This window comes from Rhamphochromis sp. 'chilingali', assembly GCF_963969265.1.
Source record: "Rhamphochromis sp. 'chilingali' genome assembly, chromosome: 22".
NCBI lineage: Eukaryota > Metazoa > Chordata > Actinopteri > Cichliformes > Cichlidae > Rhamphochromis > Rhamphochromis sp. 'chilingali'.
This window is the reverse complement of record NC_137950.1, coordinates 10,130,198-10,149,306: the sequence shown is the minus strand read 5'-3', so window position 1 is coordinate 10,149,306 and position 19,109 is coordinate 10,130,198. Positions and strand designations below refer to the sequence as shown.

Genomic DNA, 19,109 nt, shown 5'->3' with positions numbered 1-19,109 from the left:
TCCTGAATCTCCCCCATACTAAATCTAAAGGGGATATTTAGTGTGGTGAAGGACCACGGTGTGGAATTAAATTGTGCCATTAGATCCAGCCCCTGTAATGCCCAAAGTCAGAGCTCACTCACTCTGGCTCTCTCTTCCTCTCAGGTATCAATAGAGTGATCTAACATCTCTAAATAAATAAAACCACTAAGTAGAAGGTTAGTAAAATGTGGAAGCCCCCTATTGATGATGATTTTATATTTGCATATGCAAAATGAAAGTACTTTCACTAAATTCCACTTAAGACCAGTGTATGGAGAAGGTGTGCCAGCCAATCCGGATTAGAGTGCATTGCTAGGTTACCATGTTTAAATAAGTTTGACAGAAATGTCAATATTGACACCGGCACTGAAATGTTTCAGTTGTTGGTACTTCTACCCGCTACCTCATTTCCCAAGGGGTCACCACAGTGAATAGATCTGCATGACTTGGCACAGATTTGTTTTACACAGGATGCCCTTCCTGACAAAACCCTCCCATTTATCCTGCACCACCCTCTCAGACTGTGTTTGCAATTCCTCCTGGTGTCAGACTGGGGATCTTCTGCATGCAAGGTGAATGTGTTAACCAGTACACCGTGGAGCCACCCACTGAAATGCTTCAGGTACACTTTTATAGCTGTGAACTAACCTCCTAAAACCAAAAACTTTCACATCTTTGAACTCATTGTTTGACAGAAAAGTTTTTAATTTTGCACCAGCTTTAAATATGCTTTGATGTGAATTTTGCTTCCTGAAAATATCAACTTTGGATGGGATATTCTTGGCAAAGGAAAAAGGCAAGTTCAATATGCAAACATATGTCCCTTAAAATGCTGGTCCTGCCCCTGAGTACTGAATAACTAACAGATACAAAAGATTTAACTGACCTCATTAAAATAAATAAATAAACCTTTTTATTAGATTCAGGACACTTTATAGTGAAAATGTTTTTACTCTGTGAAGCCAGGTATGTGTCTATTTGAATGGCATATTTTAAAAGAAAAGAAACTGGCAGTGCTCTCACACCCAGAGATAAGCAGCAGCCTTCTTGCAAAGTCAAACACCAATCGCGCTGATTTCGGCCACTGCGTGGACTCCACATAACAAAACTTATGACCATTTCAGATTAAAGTGAATGGGCTGCAAATAATAAAATACTGAAGATCTCAATTTTTGTCCCCCAGTTTCCTCATACTAGCCTGCTTCCAGCAGGGGGTGCTAAATAAAGTAAAACAAACAGGAGGGGCAGCAGCTCATAAACACATAGCTGTGGGCGCTGTGATCATGTTTTCAATATTTGAATATCTTAACGGCAGGACTACTTTGCCACTTAAGAGTAAACCATCTAAATCTAATACACCCCTCAGTTTCTTCCGAGGCACAGAAAACACTTTCGACTGAAAGAAGTCTGCCTAAACCTTCCAGGACAGGGCTTGATTTAGCTATAAATGAATGACTAATTAGAGACTGCAGCCGAAGTCAAGCATGGGTTTTATTTGTAAGTTGTGCATGAATGAATACTCAGCTCTGTAGCTCTTCTGCACCAGAGTTAGAAACAAATGCAAATCGAAATAGCCGCAACCCCTGTGTTTATGGATTGCCCCGATTTGATTCTTTGCAAGAACAAGATTGCCACGCTCCCTACTTTTAATTTTGTAAACACGAGCTAGCTAGCTAGCCACTCTGTCTTCCTGTGGTTGACAGTGTCAGCTTGTTGGTTAAAAGAAAGCTACGCAAACCTAAGTGACAGCTTTCCCTCTGTCAGAATATTAACCTGTCGCCACCAACAACCTGTGTCACCGGTGCTGCCAAGTTAGCTCACAGAAGTTGGCTAGCCGGCAGAGCTAAAGAAGCTAAAGGCAGTCAGTTACCTTCAGTGAGTCCGCTGAATGTCCGGTGTTTTGCCTTGAGAAAGATATTCTCACTCTCAGCCATAACACCCGCTTGGTTAAACCGTCTCCAGAGCAAACCGGCAGGTCCGAGTGGGATGGTTATGTAGCTGTTATGCTTCTCCTCAGCTGTTCCTGCGGCTAGCTAAACCCGAGACTCTCGGCGATCGACTAAACAGCCTTTTTGTGAGTGTGTATGTGATCGTCACTGCAGCGGCCCCCAGTGTGACTACCAGTTAAGGCAAGTACAAGCGAAAAAAAAGTCAGTTTAACAGGTTTTCCCGCAAACTTTTAAACCAGATACAACCTTCATGCTTACTGTTTAACTAGTTTCAACGACAAGAAAGAGAATTATGCTATCGTTTTAGCCACAACTCATCGTTTATAAATCAGAAAACAAAAGGGGGAAAAATCGATCAAGTCATCAAATATTCGCATCTTCTTCCGATAAACCTTTACAAAGCAAACATCTGCATCGTCCACACCATTACGTGTTTTAGCTGTGTGTGAGAATGGCAAAATAAGAAACCACACGAAAGAAGAACCTTGGACAGAGGATAGAGTCTTTCAGAACCACGGAGAGAGCCACGTCCACCCGTCCTCCTCACCGCGCTGATTGTCTGCATACTTTAACACTAGCTGAATAAGGGCAAATCAAAGGTTTTTTTTCTTGCTTGCCAGACAGTTTGAATACATCGAAGGTCCTTTAGAAATCGGTTTTTTAACCAGAGAATGAATCATCAGAGGTGACAGAGGGGCTTGCATGTGGAAATATATTCGATTTTTATGATTTTTCATTGCACCTAACCTTTAATGAAGGCAGTTTTCACTTGAAACAGCATCTGTTTGAGATGAAAAAGAATTGCATTTGAAGAATTTACATAATCTAGTAGGAAACAAGTAATGGATGGATATTTTTTATTTTCATGTCTGGGTATCGGCTTTATCCATCTCCTGTGTCAGTAATTGGTAAAGTTAATAATTCGTTCATCCATTAATTAGTATTATTCATTCATTCATTCATTCAAATATATTGGAGTATCTAACTCATTATTCAGCCACCTTCCCCAATCAAACTTAAACCCCCAAACCTTCATCTAACAGCAGTATCTTCTGCACATAGACATAAACAAAAAACTTCCCAAAATGATCCCACAGCCCCACACACATGATCCACGAATCCAAGCAAAGCAAACACTACATTTGCATCCACTGATGCCATGTTCTCCTCCTGCCCTGCCCTGTCCGGTCGGGTCCATACACATCTAAATGAGAACATATGTTTAATATATAAAGGCTAGATAGATAGATAGATAGATAGATAGATAGATAGATAGATAGATAGATAGATAGATAGATAGATAGATAGATAGATAGATAGATAGATAGATAGATAGAAGAAAATTACTTTGTGTTGCGCTTTGAGCGCCACAAAGAAAAGACTGGGAAACTCACTCTACAAGAGTCCGGGTGGATTAATATCCCTACAAGCCAAAACATTCATAACTTTATTTTTGTTTTGTGTTGTTTTTTGTTTGTTTGGTTGGTTGGTTGTTTTTTTTTTTTTTTTGGAGGGGGGGGGGGTGTCTCTATTTTTTGGTAAATTATTGAATTTTCCCTTTTCCCGAAACAAATTCTCAGATTTCTCTTGTTTCGCCTGGTTTATTGATACAAATTGTGAGGATTGTGCTCCGAGGCAGACAGATACGTACATTTTTCTTTTTAAAAAAATTTCATTTTATATTTTTCTGTTCCGAGCACCTTTGGCAAAAACCACAAGAGTGAGACATTTGCCTGTGGTGGAATATCACTCGTTACGGGGTTGTGTCTCTTGGTTATGGTCTTGATGGGCCAGATTGCTGTCTCCTATAGATGTCCCCTGGGATCTATAGGTGTTGTGTGGTTTTTTGTTTTTGTTGTTTCAAAATGTATCACCTGTTCTGCCTATTGTAACACATTAAGCTACTTGTGATTTCAGGATTTCTCCAACAATGGCAACCTACGACTGGAAGTATTGAAAAAAATGGGGCTCCCACGACTTTCCTCGCAGAGCGTAATAGTGATGTGCATAGACGCTTTTATCATAATATTTCACAATAAAGGCTCTCTCTCTCTCTCCCTCGGAGTCAGCCCTTGCAATCTCCCTCCCTCCCCCTGTTTTCCTCCTCCTCTCCGTTTGTGTGTGTGTGTGTGTGTGTGTGTGTGTGTGTGTGTGTGTGTGTGTGTGTGTGTGTGTGTGTGTGTGTGTGTGCACCAGGCTCTCCCACCCTCGGCTCTTCTATTCGCTCACTGCGCTCTCATCCTCGGTGCGGCTTGTGTCTCTGCCTACTCCCGTGCGTAAGTGCGCACAGACAGAGGAGTGAAGTGATGCACTCCCGAAAACGCAAAATCTGAGCCTGATAAAAAAGACAAAAACCTTTTGGGAAAGGCGTCTAAATGCGCACTCGCTGGAGAGGAGTTCAGTTAAGTCAAGTTTAATCCACATAGGGTTTTTTGTTTTGTTTGTGCTTTTTATTCCGCGCGTTTGTTTGTGGATAAAGATACGCGAGCAAAGATGTTCATCAGCGCGGATATTTCTGGACTTTTCGGCATATCATGACCGTGCGCCCTGTCCCCTCTCTTCAGGTCTTTTCGTTTCCGCGCGAAGTTGAACGGAGGAGAGAGCACAATGAGAGGGAAACACTTTCTCCCCTGCTTCTTGTTGCTCAAACTTATGGCTCTCGTGTGCAAGGCTGGCGGGATTCCAGGAGCGCTCGGGGGATTCGTAATGATCGCCACCTCGAACGGCTCCACGCCGGAGGAGAGCGTGTCCGAGCAGACCCCGCACACGGAGGAAAGGTGTCGGGGTTACTACGACGTGATGGGCCAGTATGACCCGCCGTTCATCTGCAAAACGGGCGTGTATTTGTACTGCTGCGGTACCTGTGGCTTCCGCTTCTGCTGCTCCATCAAGGAGTCGCGGCTCGACCAGGAAACCTGTACAAATTATGACACCCCGATGTGGATGAAGAGCGGGCAGACACCCTACAAGAAAACGAACAAGCCTCACGACAGCACCAAAGACAAGACGAACTTAATAGTTTACGTCATTTGTGGAGTAGTGGCGATTATGGCTCTTGTGGGGATTTTCACCAAGCTGGGGCTGGAAAAGGCGCACCGACCCCAGAGAGAGAATATGTATAGGTGGGTCTCTTTCTTTCTTGGTTTCTCTCTCTCTCTCTCTCTCTCTTCTATCTGTGTGTGTCTATCTCCCGCTTCCTCCCTCCCTCCCTCTCTGCCCGATTCTCTCGGTGCGCTTGTTTACAAAGAGACTTGCAGTAGTAGCCTACGCGCGCAATGATCTGGAGCGCGCAACGTGTGGACGTGTGCTTGTCGTCTTAACAGAGCACCCCACCACCACCACCACCACCACACACACACACAACACACATAAATTTATGAAATTAAATTAAAGAAAAAACTCAAACCCTTGACCTCTTCATTAGGGTGGGGGTCTCCTTGTCTCCCTTTAGTGGAAAGACTTACTGCAAAGTTGACCACCTTTGTCTTATGACAAACCCCTTTCTTCCCGATAAGAGTGCTCTTCTACAGGTTTGGGTCACTGAGTATCAAAATGATGTGTCTTAGGTTGTGATCTAGTCATAGAAAAGTCTAACTAAGTGTCGAGAAGCCAGACCAATGTTGTCCACAAATTAGAGGTTAGCTCATTTTGGTCTAGAGCAAAGACTTGGAGAGCGAAGAGCAAGCCAAGGCCAACATGCAAAAAGAACATCGAAGCTATTTTGGCTTCACGTGGTGGCCTTGGCATCACACTCAGTCTAAATTTTCCTTTAATTTGACACCTATCCGTGCCATAAAACATCATAGATGAACTTGTGCATGTTACACTTCACACACGTGGTTTCCGGGCAACAAGAGCAATGTATCGCATCTTCTGTTATTAAGAGTCTTTATGAACAGGAACTGATACCGCATATTCCTTCCACTCCAGTCTATCCATCTGTTGTGGCACAGCGTAACATTATGAGCTGCTCTCCTCTCATGTGAGGGGCGGAGGGGCGTCTTTCAGTAGAGTAAGGTGGCATTGCACTCCATTGTGTATCACTCTTGACTGGAGATCATTTGCTTGTTTTTACACCTTCATAGTGTTGCAATTCAGTAGGTGTGAGTGAATGTGCAATAATTACAGTAAAAATAAATAAATAAAAGGGAACAACTGAAAGGAAATCTTTTCCACTCATCGTGGAAACTAATTTTTCTGGTCAGCTGCACCTCATAATGTGAGGTGCAGCTGAAACGACAGTGTGCACCGGTACAGTCGAACTGAATAATTAAATTAGCCATGTCATGCACAGTTCCTCATGTCTGCACGCCTCATCCATCTCTCTGTCTGACAGGGTCGTCGCCAATGTGCTGCAGGGCGGGTGTCCAGGTGAGCAGTATCGCGGGGAAGAGGCCCTAGGGATGCATTCGCAGCACTATGTCGCCAGGGCCACAAACATCCGTGAGTTTTTTTTCTTTTTTTCTTCTGGCAGTTCTGGACAGCTCATTATTGGTTGTTGTGAACTGTGTGTATAAGTTAAAGCAGCATATGGAGGCGTGGGTGGAGTGCGTATGCGTGTCAGCAAATGCATTTTTTTTTTTTTTTTTTTTAAAAAGCTGCTTATTTAAAGCGAGATTGAGTGGATGCCGGTTGGTGTCAGAGAGCCTCTGCGAAGTCATTCGGAGTGATGGAAGGATGTGAGAGTTTGGGATCAAGTGAGTCGTCGCAGCCTTGAAAGCAGCCTCGTATCTGGCCGATGGTGCAGAGTCGGAAAATCCATTTTTAAAAAAAAGAAAAAAGAAAAAGACACGACCATAAACGTTGAGAGAAAACGCACATCCCTGCAGGGCTTGTTCTGTGTTTTTTTTGTTTTTGTTTCAAATGACAGCACTGGCTTTTGTTTTATCTCACACTGGCCAGATATCCATCCATTTCATAACAGCCTAGAAAGAGAATACCTCCCTGTCTTTTCAGCCGTTATTCACCGTTTTATTTTGGTTCATGCCCACATGATATAATGAGAGAAAGAGGCAAGTGGGAGTGTGTGTGTAAGAGGAAGTAGTGGTGGTGGTTGTCTGTTTACATATGTGTGTGTGTGTGTGTGTGTGTAGGGAGGGTATAATACAAAGCGTATGAATGCCATCTATTTCTTCTGTGTCCCGTGGGCTGCTACAGTATCAAGCTTATTTGCTTTTAGAACATCGAAGACCAAAGAGATGAATGTGCACAAAACCCGCACATTCGTACATAAATGCATGCAGGGCAGAGAGTACAGTAGATGACATATAACACATACAGGGACAGCACACAGCATTTGGGCTCACTTAAAAATTGCGTCACCTTTTTATGCCAAAACAAAGTAACAAATCTAGTCTGGTATTCAGCACAGAGACACAGAGTGACACAGAGTTCCCTCTGCCTCATTCTTATTATCTAGTTATACGCGAATGGCACCTTGTAGCATTATAACTGACTGGAAGCTGAAATCCTCACACATCCAGAAGCCTTGCCTTTTTGTGCATTTGCGTGCATCTCCATACTTTTGTGAGTCCAGAAAGACAATTTATTCCATCAAATTTGACATTTACACTTGATTTCTAAAGTTTTTACAAAAGTAAAAAAGAGCCTCCTCTAGCAGCCTAAACCTGTTGCAGCAGGACTAAGAGAGGGTGCAGAGTCAATCGAGTCAGCCGTAACTAGAAGCTTTATCAAAAAAGACAGTAGTTTCAAGTCCAATCTTAAAAGTGGAGAGGGTGTCTAGTTCCCGAACCCAAGCTGGGAGCTGGTTCCACAACTCCCAGTTTGGGTTCTGGAAGCTGGTCCCACATAAGAGAGGCCTGCCTCCCGTTCTACTTTCTAATACTCTAAGTAAACCAGCACACTGAGAGAGAGGAGATCTATTGGGGTGATGCGGTACTATGAGTTGTTTAAGATAAAAGGGTGCTTGATTATTATTGAACACAGAGACAGCAGTATCCATACATTCCTAATTCACTCCTTTCTCTTTACATCTTTAAACGCGTGACACGTCACAGTTACAAATGACTGCTAATGAATCAGGACGTCCGCATCAAAGGCAGCGGTCAGGGGGTGCGAATGCCTGCATCTGTTTGGGAGAATGAGATAAATGCGCAATCCTGCAACGACAGGGTGACATAACCCCACTCAGCGTGAAGCGCTACACCCACAGATGCCATCAACATCGTGATGAGAACACATCTCATAGAAAAATGTGTGGAGAAAGAATTAAAAAAAAAAAAGGTTGCATTGATTTCTTTATTTAAAAAGAAAAGGGTCGTTTTTCGGGGGAGGGAGGTGGGAGTCCTAAAAGGGCTTCCATGAAAAGAGATGAATAACACTTTCAGTAGGTGTCAGGGTCCACTGGAGTCCTTTTTTTCTCCCTGTCCACACTGTGGGAGAGAAGAGATAGCTGGGTGGCCTATCACCTAAGTGGCCAGGAGGACACGGCTGTGAAATAGCGATTATTATTTGCAATGTGGAACCCGCTCCCCTTAACCTTCTAATCCTCTGGCTTGTGGGTAATCATGTGGAATGTTATTAACCTCCACGATCTGCCAGGACCCCCCCCCCCCTACACACGACAACCACCTGATTGGTTTACGGACCCCTCCCTCAAACTTCCATAAGCATTGCAGTCGATTTATTAGGGTTGCAGGAATGGAGGTGAATTAGGTATGGATTTACTCAACGTGTTATTCTTATTTAAATGATTAACAGAAGATAAATAGATTGAAAAAGGGCAAGGCGATTTATCATTACAAGTGTCACTGTGAATGTGAAGGACAGATGGAGGGAAGAAGGAGAAGAAGAAGAGGAAGACTGAAGACAGTGGTAATTGCAATGTAAAGATAAGTACTCGGGTTAAAGGGACTGTCATGCACTCTGTGCACATGAAGCGAGTCTGCTCAAATATAGCGAAAGATTGTGCTGGAAAATCTATTTTAGTGCAAAAGCACTTATTGATTATAGCTTATGGCCAGATTGCCCTATTAATGGCATGATTGAACCTGGTCTGGCAGGTCTCCTTTGTTTATTTAACAGAAGAGAAATTCCTTTTTCCTGTGTGACAGCCAGAATGCCAGTTGTCTGTGAAGGAATCATTGATGACCGCCACTGCTGTATCATTTATAAGGTTCAGTCTATTTGAGGAATATCCCACACAAGTGTGAAACACCCAGAATCAATCAGCAACACACAAGTCCGGGGTTTCTGTTTATTATGTCCACCCCCAATCCTGCATATTAAAAATGGAGATTGAGGTTGCTTCTTGAACCAGAACCCACCAACCTATAAATTACCCAGATGGGCAGGTTTGTTGACTTTTTTTTCATCCCCCCGCAAAAAAAAAAAAAAAAAAAAAAAAAAATGGAGACTTTGTTTGAATCCTTAAAAGGCTCCTCTTGTAGCATCAAAGAGACAAAGAGGGGAGGGATGAGGAAAAAAGAGGGGAAAGTAAGGACAAGAAAGAGGAGAAAACCATAAAAAGGGACCTATTCATCTTTATGTTGTGTTTCCTCCTACTGAACATGAAATCCTGCTGTCTACATGAACAGATTTCCTTACCTGGATGATTGAGCGTGCGACGAGTCAAATGATCTCAGTGGCAACATCCAGACGTACAAAGGCAAAGATCACTGATGAATGACAGAGCTTTCTACTGGCCATGTTGTCTACATTTGACATAGTTGCGACCTTTGCTGTTCCACTTAATGAAGACGTTAGTTGTGAAGTTTTACCGTAAAACAGCAGCGATCCTTGTGACTTCTTTCTCTTGTCATTTGGGATAACACACTCAAGAGCTTTAGGTGGGCATCACTGTTGGTATTATTAAGATAAAGCACACACTCACACACAAACACAACATACATATCTCTCAGTATTCACAATGCAGCTCCCCATTTGCTGGCTTAATTACCTTCCCAGTAGTTATAATCTTTTCCTAAACATTCTGGAAGGATGAAGGATGAAATTTTAATAGGTAATTGCTTCTGAGATTGCACAGGCACGAGAAAAGACCCCCATCTGCAAAATGCTCCGGCTCCGCGTTGTGACTGTGAGTGTGTGTACGAGTTTGTGTGTGAGTGAATGAAGGTGCGTGCAGGCGTACAGTGTGTATGCAGGCAGCACGTAAATGTGTTTTTCAAGCGCTGCACAAGTCTGTCAAGAGGAGTCGTACGTATCCTTCGTTAAAAGTAGGTGACTGTGTGACCTTGTCTTCGCAGCTGTCATCCGAGCCTTCAGCATGTCACATCTGATTGCAGAGTGCCAGATCCGAAAGCAGAGCCTCAGCTAGTGAACCTACGTGCGGGCCGTAGAAACAAGCAAAGAGAGGCTGTGAAAGAGAAAATGACAGAGCTGTAGGTAGTTATCTGTGAGGCGTCACTCCAGCTTGGGCTCCGTTTGAAGCTCAGCTTCTGTCCTTGTGTTCAAACAGGCGGGAAAAGCGCAGTCGAGGTTCCATCCCCGAGTTTGTCTTTTAGGCTCATAGCCGGCTGGAGTGACAGGAAAGCTTCCACTACATCTGCAGTTAGTTCTCTTTGATCCAAACCACTGAGTAAAAAATTGTCCCATTTTTAACTTGACTTTGCTTTGTCATACTCGCAGAAGCAAGTTTAGAGGATATTTTTATACGTACAATTAAATAAGAAGTTACCTATTTTTTTTTTGGCAATATGCTTTTTAACTTATTTCAGTTTGAAGATGGACTTGTTTTTCTGTTTCCAAAAAAGGAGTCTGCAATGTGTTGGAGGTGTTGGACATCACAGGGGCTGAACTTTGTCACTGATTCTATTTTTATGGTAGGAACTGAGCTGTGGAGGGTGTCAGATTTGGTGAATCCTTCATGGATGAAGTGGTCTAGTCAGCTTCACCGAGTGAGGACTTCTAACTCGCACTGAGGTAGTTTTTGACCAAGTGTGTTGCTTGGAATGAGAATTAGCACCTCCAAGTCTGAGGCCATGGTTCTCAGTCAGAAAAGAGTGGAATGGCCACTCTAAGAACAAGGTCCAAAGTGGAGGAGTTTAAGTATAAGGATGCTGTACCTGTCTGTTGAGGTGAAGAGCGGTCGACCTACGTTCTGGCCGTCAGGGGCACCTCCTGGGTGAGCTGTTATGAGCATGTCCCACCCAGAGGAAGCCTTGGGACAGAATCAGAACACGCTGGAGAGAGATTATATCTCTCAGCTGGCTGGGGAGAGGGATCCAGACCTGTGTGAGCAGCAGAAAAAGGATGGATGGATAACTCTTTCTGTGAACATTAAACTAACCTTTTATGAATTTATAACTTAATTAAATTCATAAAAAAAATCTCAAAAGCAACAAAAAACAAACACACAAACAAACCAAACAACTTTTAAAAAAGGAGCAAGCTACATTTTTACAAAATATGCTATTGCTAATTAGCTAGGTATCGCTAGGTAGCTATGTGCGTGCTCTATCCTTCTGCAGTCAACCACAAATTATAGTGCACAAATAAGCTATTTCATTTTTGTGTTGCTAAAATTAAGTATATTTTATATATATAAAAGTATTGTTTAACAAGCTTTGGTTGTAGTGGATTCTTTACTCTCTGGGCCAAGCTGCTAACTGTCTCCTAGCTTTAGTTTTATATTTAGTACATAGATCTGAGATTCCCGATATCATCCTGTCTCTTTAGCGTAAGCAGCTGTCACTGTGCTGACAGTTGTTTCTACCCAGGAAATTAAAGCTTGGCAACATCTGTTTACATCTGAGTCACCTACCTGTGAGGACAAACATGCCCTGTGTGATTTTTTGCATTTAGCTATTTTTGTCCTCTTTAGCGCTATAAATTTCAACACGTTTGAAGAAATCAAATTAGCTAGTCAAACCCTAATGCTGTGTCACATGGTAATCAGCAGAGCTGCATCTTCAGGCCCATTTGGATTCATCACTCATGTGTGCCGTTTGCCACTCGGGTTTATGGATGACTCATAGAGAAATGATAAGGCACAAATGTCTGCAATCTTTGGCACAGCTCCTCTTTTGCTGGCTGTCACATAAGACAAGCCTCTTCATGATACCTTGCATTAAGTGTGATTTAGGTGGTTTGAAAACCTCATTTGCAGCCTTGCTATGGGGTTTAATAAGGTTACAGAGACCAACAAACCAGAAGCAGAGAGAGCTCAGATTCTCAGAAAGTGCACAAGTGTCTCCTCCTCTTCCTCTCCAGGGCCTCATTCCTGCACCCTCTCGCTGCCTAATTATCTTAATGTGAGGCCCCTCAGCAGCCCTGGGACACCATTAGACTTCTGCTTATTAGGACTTGGGGGTGGTGGGGTGTCTCAAAGGCGGCAAGCATCGACCAAACAGTAGACACTGACTCAGAGGGAGGCCAGACAAAAAGGTGTCAACACTGACTGAGGAGGGAGACTGGGGCTGGAAGGAGAATAAAGGCAGAAAAGGTTTTAGAAACTGAGAAGATATGCAATGCAGAGAAGAAAGTGTATTTTTAACTTCTTTTATGAAATCCTAAAGAAGTAGCCGGTTAACCCTAAGCTGTATCACACTTCTCTTTACCGAGCACAAGCTTCTTTTGGAGACGGTAATTGGAGCGAGCGCTCGTTCTGCAGAGAGAAGAAAGCAAAAGCAATGTTTTGATAGGCAGTGAGAGTGTTTTAATTCATGCCACCCATCCCTGTTCATTGTGGTGTGATATAATAAAAAGCAAATTTAAAAATGGAGCGAGGGATGGAGAATATCTTAACGTCTAATCAGCCTAACACCCACCACCCTCCAAAACCCATCCCTCTTTGCGAATATTAATCAGTTCATTTACTCTCAGGAAGTCACATCTTGCATTTGACAGGTAATTATGTCTGCGCCTGTGGGTTTGCGGGTGCGCGCATGTTCATGTCGCGTGTTCGTCACACGTCCTGTATTTGCATGTGGCGCTGTATGTCATAACCTGTGGTCAGCTTCGGCCCAGCAGCGAGTGCGATGAGGGATATTGCGTCCATCCATCTATTTCTCTCTCATTTACACAAGACTGTCTGTGATGATACAGCACTCGCGGGCGGCCGTGGGATATTCAGACAGGCTTCCAGGCTGCCTGTTTGAACAGGTGGTTTTCGCTGGTTTCTAATTAACTGCTACACTGACTCTTCCCAATCAACTCTTCGAATGAATCAGACAAACCTTTTGCAAATATTAGGATTATTTTCAGTTGGATTGATTTGAGTTAATTATTCATCAGGATAGGATAGGTGTAAACAGTTTCCAAACTGCTTTTTTTTTTAACTTGGAAGGGATGCTTTAATCAGTGCGTGTATCTCGACTGCAAGCAGTGAAGCTACTGAGAAGATCGCTCTGTTCTTTGTAAAAATAACAAGCTTAAGGTCTGTCAGATTTACTGTGAAGCAAGCTGTACCACATGGTGGAATTACAAGTCTGTTTAGCTCCCCCCCTCCAACATGTTAACTGTGTTACGCTGAGTAAAATCCTCTGTAATCTGCTGCCATTTTCATCGTTTTTCTTAGTCTACAGTTTCTACCACTGTTGCTACTGTTGTAGTAAAAACAATAGAGCTCTAATCTTCTTTATTGCAAAAAAAACAAAACAATGAAAGAAAATATATTTAATAAAAGAAAAAAGCTAACCTAACCTAAACCCCACAAGAAATAATCCAAATAAATAAGAGAGAACTGTGTTTTCAAATCAGCATCCTTACACAAATTTAAATTCAGATCTCCTTGTTCAAAGTCTCAGGATTGATTGATGCCTGTTTTGTCTCTACGCTGTCTCGTTAGACGTGCCACCATTGAAACATACGTCATTTCGCTCATACGAGGTGTGATCAGAGGTGGCAAAAGTATAGACATTCTTTACTAAAGTATAAGTACTGCAGCTTTACTTAAGTTCGTGTGTTTTCACGGCTCGGCAGCGAGTCATGCTCGTTTTCTTTATTTCATGTTGTGGTTTTAGAAAAATGCGACAAACACATTTCAGACAAATCCGGGCTAGTGCGACAAACACACTAGCCCGGATAAATTTGAAAACAGCGTTCTTGTCTAAAAACGCTCCGTGTCCACACTATCGTTTTCAGTCATTTCCGAACAGTTGTTCATCCACACTGAAACGACTGAAAACGCTTAAGTTCCTGTATTGCGCATGCCTGAAACGTAAGACTATTCAACCTGCGTCATTTCTGTCTGCCGATTATTTACTTTCCGGCTCTTTGAAACGGGGCAAAATGTCGAGAAAAAGCAGCGAGTTTTTTAAATGGACTGACAATGAGGTGGAGTTGTTGCTGCGAGTAACAGAAAAGTACAAAGTTGCAAAAGCGAGTGAGAATTAAAGACTTTAAAGAAAAGCTATGTGGACATGGGTGTGACTTTGTGCTGACCATTGGGGGGGGGGGGGGGGGGGGGGTGTCCAAGATCTCAGTCTAAATAATGATTAAACATGCAACTATTTTGCTGGTAATACCTGAAACAAGTAAAGAAAATCAACAGCCTGTTTATGCAAGATAATTCATAATTTTATTGAGGGGGTTATATTGGCTGGGTCTGATTATTGGGGGGGTCATAGCCCCCCTAACCCCCCTGGAAATGATGCCCCTGTATGTGGAGCGTGTACAAGCTGATATTAATCTTTAATAGGGCTGTTAAAAAAATGCGTCACTGTTTCCAAAAGCCTGCGGTTACGCTGTCCACACTGCGGCGCAAAAACGCCGTTTTCAAATGTATCCGCTTTGGAGAGCATTTTCCAAAAAGCTACGTTTTCCTTGACCAAAAACGTCATCTGGGTGTGGACGTAAGGCCAAAACTGAGAGAAAAAGATTTTTTTTTAAACAAAAATGTATTAGTGTGGACATGGCCTAAAACAGAAAACACGAGTCTTCATTCTGCACCTCTGGACCACTTTGAGCGCTGTTGATAGTTTTAGATCTACCTAAACTCTCACCAACATTGCAGACTCCTGTTCTGACCACAGACATAAAACATAGATGTAGCTTCAGGGCTGGAAAAATGAAAACAATGCAGAAGTTAAGAAGAACCTGCATTCCATCTGAAATCCACCACCATAGATGTGCAGTCCTGTTGAGGTCCTTGGGAATATGGGTTTCAGTTTGTAAACACTGAGTTTATTGGCTCATTCGCTTATTTTGGGTTGTATTTTATAAATCTTGGCCAAACTGTGATTCAGGAATGGATTTTACATTTATCGACAGATTTGTAGAACCTTCTGATCGCTAACTTATGCAGAGTTATTCAGTTAGGCAAAAGGACATGTTAAACTTGAAGTAATTAAAAGATCACTGAATTTAAAATCTTGATTATGGCTTGGTTATGATTATAATTAGTGCAGTCAGAGTACTCTTAAAAGGAAGTTTAGTGTGGTTCATCTGAAAAAATACAAATTAAAAAAAAAGGTTGGTACCACTGAAGTATGTCAGAGAATATTTACAGTATTGTAGGAACTGGCCATTCACTTCTTTCTGTGTACGTACCATGAAAGTCTTGGCTTTGAAAGAGAACAGTCTGTTTCCATGAACCGGCCAAAGCAGCAGATCACTTTACATGTCCCCAAAGTACCGGAGGCTCTTTTTTCTTTCTTATATACACACATGCATATGGAAACCAAAAGGCGCCCACACACGTAGAGCCTCCACACACACACACAATAATTCTGTTCCAGGCCTCAGTTTCACATGCCTGAGTTTTCACATGGCCCAGGGGCAGGCAGCACATTTGCTTGGCTGGCTGACTGATGCCACCAGCGTCACAGGCAGGGAAGGCTCTTGCTGATAGCACATTTGTGGCCCCCACCATCCAAAAACACCATTCAAACTCAGGGTTGCGGTCTCAGGGAAGCTAGCTCTACCTCTGTCTCTCTCTTTCGCCCGCAGGCATCAGTATGGTCTGGCTCGCTCACCAACCTAGCCCAAGGAGGTTAGGCCACATTGGCAAACTTCACGCTGTAAACCCTCCCATCCTCATACACACATATGGACACACAAGAAACAGTAACACACACAAACTCATGGACAAGCTTACAGCCCCCACCACCCCCCACCCATCCTGCTGGGCACTGGCCCATGGATAGGGGACATGTGGCTGGGCAAAATGCGTCACGATGCTGGGCTCTCAGTCCGACAGATCCTGTGCCTGTCTGCCTGCTTGCAAATTACCAGCCTGGAACGCCTCACAAAAACAGAGAAGGAGTTTTGTTTTCTACCCTTCTGATCGCCGCAATCGCCCTGCTCTCAGCCTCGCTCGGCTTCTGGCCACTGTTGCCTTTTCTTTTGGCATTACTTGTCTCTTATGGCAGTAGCTGGTTGTAGAAACAAGTTTCTTTTCTACTCCTGGTGTTGCTTCTGTGTGTATTTTCTACAAAAAATTCTACCAGAGAGCGGCAGAGGTTTGTCGATGTCTGAACCACTTTACGGTATATCCATCAGCGTTGGCAACCCCTGATAAATATGTTCCGATTGTTACACCACATCAGTGTTTTTTTGTCTTGTGAAATATTGGAGTCCACAGCTGAACAACAGCTCTCCTTCCTTGAAGGACTTAAACCTGGAGATGAAACTGTTTTTAGAAGCTTTTTCTTTCAGAAAAAGGTCAGATGTTGTCTTTATTTATTTTGCCCAGACTGGCGCTGTTGGAGAAACACAGTCAGAATTACCTCAGTGTCACAGAAAAGAGTCAAGGAGAGCACACTGATTGAATGCATTATACTACTACTAAGGCTTTCAATCAACTAAAAGTTTATCCTCGAAGAGGAAAAAGCATTAACTGTTATGCTGGATTGCAGCACTTCGGCATTAAAAGAATATTTTAGAGTGCTATAAAATTGGATATTCAAGCTTCCCAAGAAAATGCTTGCAGTATGATGTACCTATCCTGTGTTGGTCTGCATGCATCTTAAAAAAACACTCTTATTTCAACCACAGTATAGTTAAATACAGCTAAATAACTCATTATTGTTTAGGTGTGGAAGGGGAATTGACTTAAAAACAGTATGATGATGAGGAGCTGGGATGAGGTGGGTTGCACAGCAGCTTGCAGATGTAGCAGCAACGATGGACTGGATGAACAGCTGTAATGATGTAGCCTTGTATGAGATTAGTGACTTGAATGTGTAGAGATGTCAGCTGATGTGGTCTGGCTTGACTGGATGAACTAGCTCAGGGGTAGTCAACTCCAGGCCTCGAGTGCAGGTTTTAGATACCACCCTGGGTCAACACACCTGAATCAAATGATTAGTTCATTGTCAGGCCTCTGGAGAACTTCAAGAAATGCTGAGGAGGTGATTTAGCCATTTGAATCAGCTGTGTTGGATCAAGGACACATCTAAAACCTGCAGGACACCGGCCCTCGAGGCCTGGAGTTGCCCACCCCTGAACTACCTGAACACATGCTATGATCATCATGTGCAATATCAGTTTCAAAGCTGATAGTTTGGATTCCTTCTTTCCAACAACAGTCTTTGGTCGTTTGGTAGATCTGTATATCTAACACTTGCATTTGGATTGTTTTCCTTCATTTTCATTGACCGCTGTGATTTGTCTCATACATATTTGCAAATGGACCATTTCAGCATCTTCTCGTCAGATTCAGATCACAGGCATGACACTGTGTCTGCACACAAAGCAACTTAATGAGCTTTATAATCCCAACATGCCTTATCTTATTGGAAAATCAGTGAGCACACTGATTTAAGTGGCAGCCCAGTAACGTCTAATATACTCCAGCCTTCCTGTGATAAAGTATTCAGTTTATATTTAGTTCTGTCATGAGTAGAAATGAACTGCATGCAAATGCAATACTTTCCTTGATTGTCTGCCTGACAACCTAATCGTAGAAGTTTGCATGTCTTTCCACATAGGATAATTATCTCCAATTTCACAAGAAAGGTACTTTTTTACTATACAGAAATGGAAATTGCACAAAGTTCTGCAGTGAGTGGAGGGATGTGACAGAAGCATAAAGGAGAGGAATCTAGAGGGAGACGCACCTTAGATGTCACTGTCAACCTCACCAACAGGCAGCGATTGAATCAGTCCTCCCAAGGAATCTTGGGAAATGGAAGCAGAGGGGATCTGAAAGTGCTTTCTTTCCTCTTTTTCTGATATGCAGAGCCTGCACAAGTGCGAAAGACTGAGCAGAAAGAGACAAATAAAGTAACAGAACAAAAACGAGAGGAGAAGAATGCAAGAGCAGAAGCAAAGATGAGAAAAGAATGAATGTGGTAAAAAAAGACAGCAAGACTGTAGTTGACAGCTGACGTGTGAGGAAATCTATATCTGAGACCATCGATCTTTTTAAGCCTTGCCTGGTATGAAAGTGGAAAGACACAGAGCAGATAGGATTCAGACAAAGCTCCCTACTGCACTTCACGTCCAAGAACACAATGGTAACATTTCTCTGTTGTGGCAATGTGGCTTCGGCGTTTTGACATTCATTTACTCCTGAATTGGTCGAAGTCCCCATTTGCTTTCGCATTGGCCATTTGGTTTCATGTCAAGTGTGAACAAACAGTATTGATGTCACTGCAAAGGGTTTATCAGACTTTTATAGCTTGCAGGTAGATGTTGAGGGCTCCCTCACTGGTGGTCAGTGAGAAAACTGTGATAATAACAATCATATTGGTAACACATAGGGGTTAATTTTCTGTCAGAAGTAATAGCTGAAGTGTTGGGTGGAGGGGGGCATCCATTGGTTACTTAGCAACCTTTTGAAATAGGCATACTATCCATCCATCCATCCTCTTCTGCGTACCCTTTCAGGGTCGCGGGGGAGCTGGAGCCTATCCCAGCAAACTGGCAAACTAGAAAATACAGTGTTTTCCTGCATATGAACTCTTTAAAACTATACAAAATGAACTTTGTTCAGGGGCTTTCGAAGTTATAATCACCAAGTGCTAAAGTAGCCATCACATAAAAATGCAAACATTATTTCTAATGTGATTAATTTGGTGCTTTTTTACTGTTACATTCTGACATCTGTTATAATTGTCACAGTCAGGAAGGTTTAGTAAATTAGGATGGCTAAAAGTAAAAAACAAAGTTTCTTATTCTGTGCTGCTGCTATCATAATATAACATGACCTTCTGATGAAGGAAATTTACACTATTGCTGACTACATACAATGTTACCAGGGTACACCTTTTGCCT

The 19,109-nt window shown here is 42.7% G+C and overlaps 2 protein-coding genes across 2 annotated transcripts in view; one reads left to right on the top strand and one right to left on the bottom strand.

The window, feature by feature from the left end:
* The window catches only part of cpped1 (calcineurin-like phosphoesterase domain containing 1), an 86,697-nt gene extending 84,596 nt beyond the window's left edge, over nucleotides 1-2,101 (bottom strand). The window contains exon 1 of the mRNA XM_080872070.1: nucleotides 1,892-2,101. Within this exon, the coding sequence (XP_080728196.1) occupies nucleotides 1,892-1,955 (64 nt within the window). The 5' untranslated portion in view covers nucleotides 1,956-2,101. The remainder of the gene's footprint in view (nucleotides 1-1,891) is intronic.
* A 2,121-nt stretch (nucleotides 2,102-4,222) lies between these two features.
* The window catches only part of shisa9a (shisa family member 9a), a 58,038-nt gene continuing 43,151 nt past the window's right edge, over nucleotides 4,223-19,109 (top strand). Inside the window, exons 1-3 of the mRNA XM_080871962.1 lie at nucleotides 4,223-4,371; nucleotides 4,535-5,092; nucleotides 6,307-6,413. Of these exons, the coding sequence (XP_080728088.1) occupies nucleotides 4,346-4,371; nucleotides 4,535-5,092; nucleotides 6,307-6,413 (691 nt within the window). The 5' untranslated portion in view covers nucleotides 4,223-4,345. The remainder of the gene's footprint in view (nucleotides 4,372-4,534; nucleotides 5,093-6,306; nucleotides 6,414-19,109) is intronic.